The sequence below is a fragment of the Fonticula alba genome (genome assembly GCF_000388065.1).
Source record: "Fonticula alba strain ATCC 38817 unplaced genomic scaffold supercont2.4, whole genome shotgun sequence".
Lineage (NCBI taxonomy): Eukaryota > Rotosphaerida > Fonticulaceae > Fonticula > Fonticula alba.
The window spans coordinates 139,927-141,714 of record NW_009242974.1 but is presented as its reverse complement, the minus strand read 5'-3'; the positions used below and the strand labels follow the sequence as shown (position 1 = coordinate 141,714).

Genomic DNA, 1,788 nt, shown 5'->3' with positions numbered 1-1,788 from the left:
GGGGATGCCGGCGGAGCCGCGGGCCGAGGCAGATCACTGCGGTGGTAGGTACCCGGTAGGAGCGCGCGGCCACGCGGGCCGCGTCGACGTCCGAGGGCTCGGCCCAGAAGCACTCTTCGGCCGTGGCGCCAGCGTCTTGGGCAAAGATCAGGGCATTGTGCTGGCACTGGTTGGCCTGGTCGAAATGGTGCTGAAGGGCCGCCACCGCCTGCTCCGGCAGTGCGGCCTGCAGGTGGACGGCCGAGTCTGACCCGTCACGCGGGTAGGCCGGCAAGCCGAAGCAGGCATACACGGCATCGACCTCGTCCAAATGGGCACGAGCCATGCGAGCCTGGACCAGGGCCCGATCGAGGGCAATGCGCGAGTGGAGGGACTTGAACACACGGCGTGGGGCTGGGCGGTGGGGCTTCAGCGGGATGTAGTCCACCCGCGAGGCGGGGGGAATCCCGGGCACCGGTTGATCGAGTTCGGCGTCCTCGGTTTGGAGCTGTTCCTCCGACAGGTGGATGGCATGCTCGATGACATGCGCCGCATCGTCAAGCCGCCCGGAGTCGTGGAGAATCTGGCAGGGCAAGTCAGCACGGGGCCCAGGCAAGGGAGCCCGCGAAAGGGGGCGGGCGCGGGGGCGGGGAATGAAGAGGTAGCCAGACATACCGCGCTATAGTGGAAGTAAAGGAGTGGGGTGTCGTAAATGAGCAGGGCCCGGCGGAGGAAGACCAGGGCCGAGGAGCGCTGGCGGCGCCGAGCGTGCACCATGGCCATGGAGTACCTGCAAAGGGGGACAGAGCACGCGGTTGGTCACGGGCGGAGGGGTGGCAGGGGAGCAAAAAAAAAAAAAAAAAAAACCCCGGGAGGAGGGTGGGGGAAGGAGGCCCAACAAGGGGGCGTTCACCGTGGCATGACACGCACCAGGCCACAAAGTGCAAGGGGTCCAGGCTGACTGCCCGCTCGTAGGCAGTGCACGCCTCATCCAGCCGGCCCTGGTCACGGAGCTCATGCCCGAGCATGGTCCAGGCGTAGGGGCTCTCGGGGGACAGACGAACCGCCCGCACAAGGGCCCGGCGGGAGGCCTGCCGGCGGCCGCCCATGGCTGCGAGGGCCGCCCCGGCAGCGGCCCACGTCTCGGCCGCCTGGGGCTCGATGCGGGCCAGCATCCGGGACAGGTGCGACAGGGAGCGCGGGCGGCGGAGGACCAGCAGCGCCGAGGCATATTGATCCATGCCGGTCAAGCGCCAGGGGTAAAGCGCCCGTAGCCGGCCGAAGTGCTGGGCGGCCGTGGAGTAGTCCGCGCGCGCCAGGGCCGCGAAGCACAGGAGATCCAGCAGGTAGGGGACGCGCGCGCGGTGGACGCTCGGCGGCAGGGCCGCATGTGCGAGAGACAGCTCCGGGATGTTGTACCGTCGCCGGGCTTGTTCGCAGCGTTTCAACGCCCGCAATAGCCGACCGGCGTGGATGCTGGGGGTCTGGCGGATTGCTTTGGTGTCAGTGTCGGTCATGGGCTCCGAGCCGGCGCCCGTCTTTCGTTGCGGACCGGAGACGCAAGGGGAGAAGGAGCGAGGAGGGGGGGGGGGCGAGGGGGGAAGAACAGGAGGGCCGCATACCTGAGGGTTGGTCAGGCTATCTTCCGGGCCATCGCGCGGAGGGGTGCCTGTGGCTGCCATTTCGCCGGGGTGTTGCCGGGCGTCCGTTTCCGAGTCATCGTCTGGTAGCCCGTCTGGGTGGGAAAGGAGGGCGACGATCGGGGAGCGAGGGCCGAGGAATTCGTGCGTGTGGGCGTGTGAGAGGCGG

The 1,788-nt window shown here is 68.7% G+C and overlaps 1 protein-coding gene across 1 annotated transcript in view; it reads right to left on the bottom strand.

Moving 5' to 3' along the window:
• H696_02575 (hypothetical protein) overlaps positions 1–1,661 on the bottom strand; it is a gene marked incomplete at both ends in the record, with an annotated part of 2,307 nt that extends 646 nt beyond the window's left edge. Inside the window, 4 exons of the mRNA XM_009496486.1 lie at positions 53–562; positions 655–769; positions 910–1,517; positions 1,602–1,661. Of these exons, the coding sequence (XP_009494761.1) occupies positions 53–562; positions 655–769; positions 910–1,517; positions 1,602–1,661 (1,293 nt within the window). The remainder of the gene's footprint in view (positions 1–52; positions 563–654; positions 770–909; positions 1,518–1,601) is intronic.
• Positions 1,662–1,788: the final 127 nt, after the last annotated feature.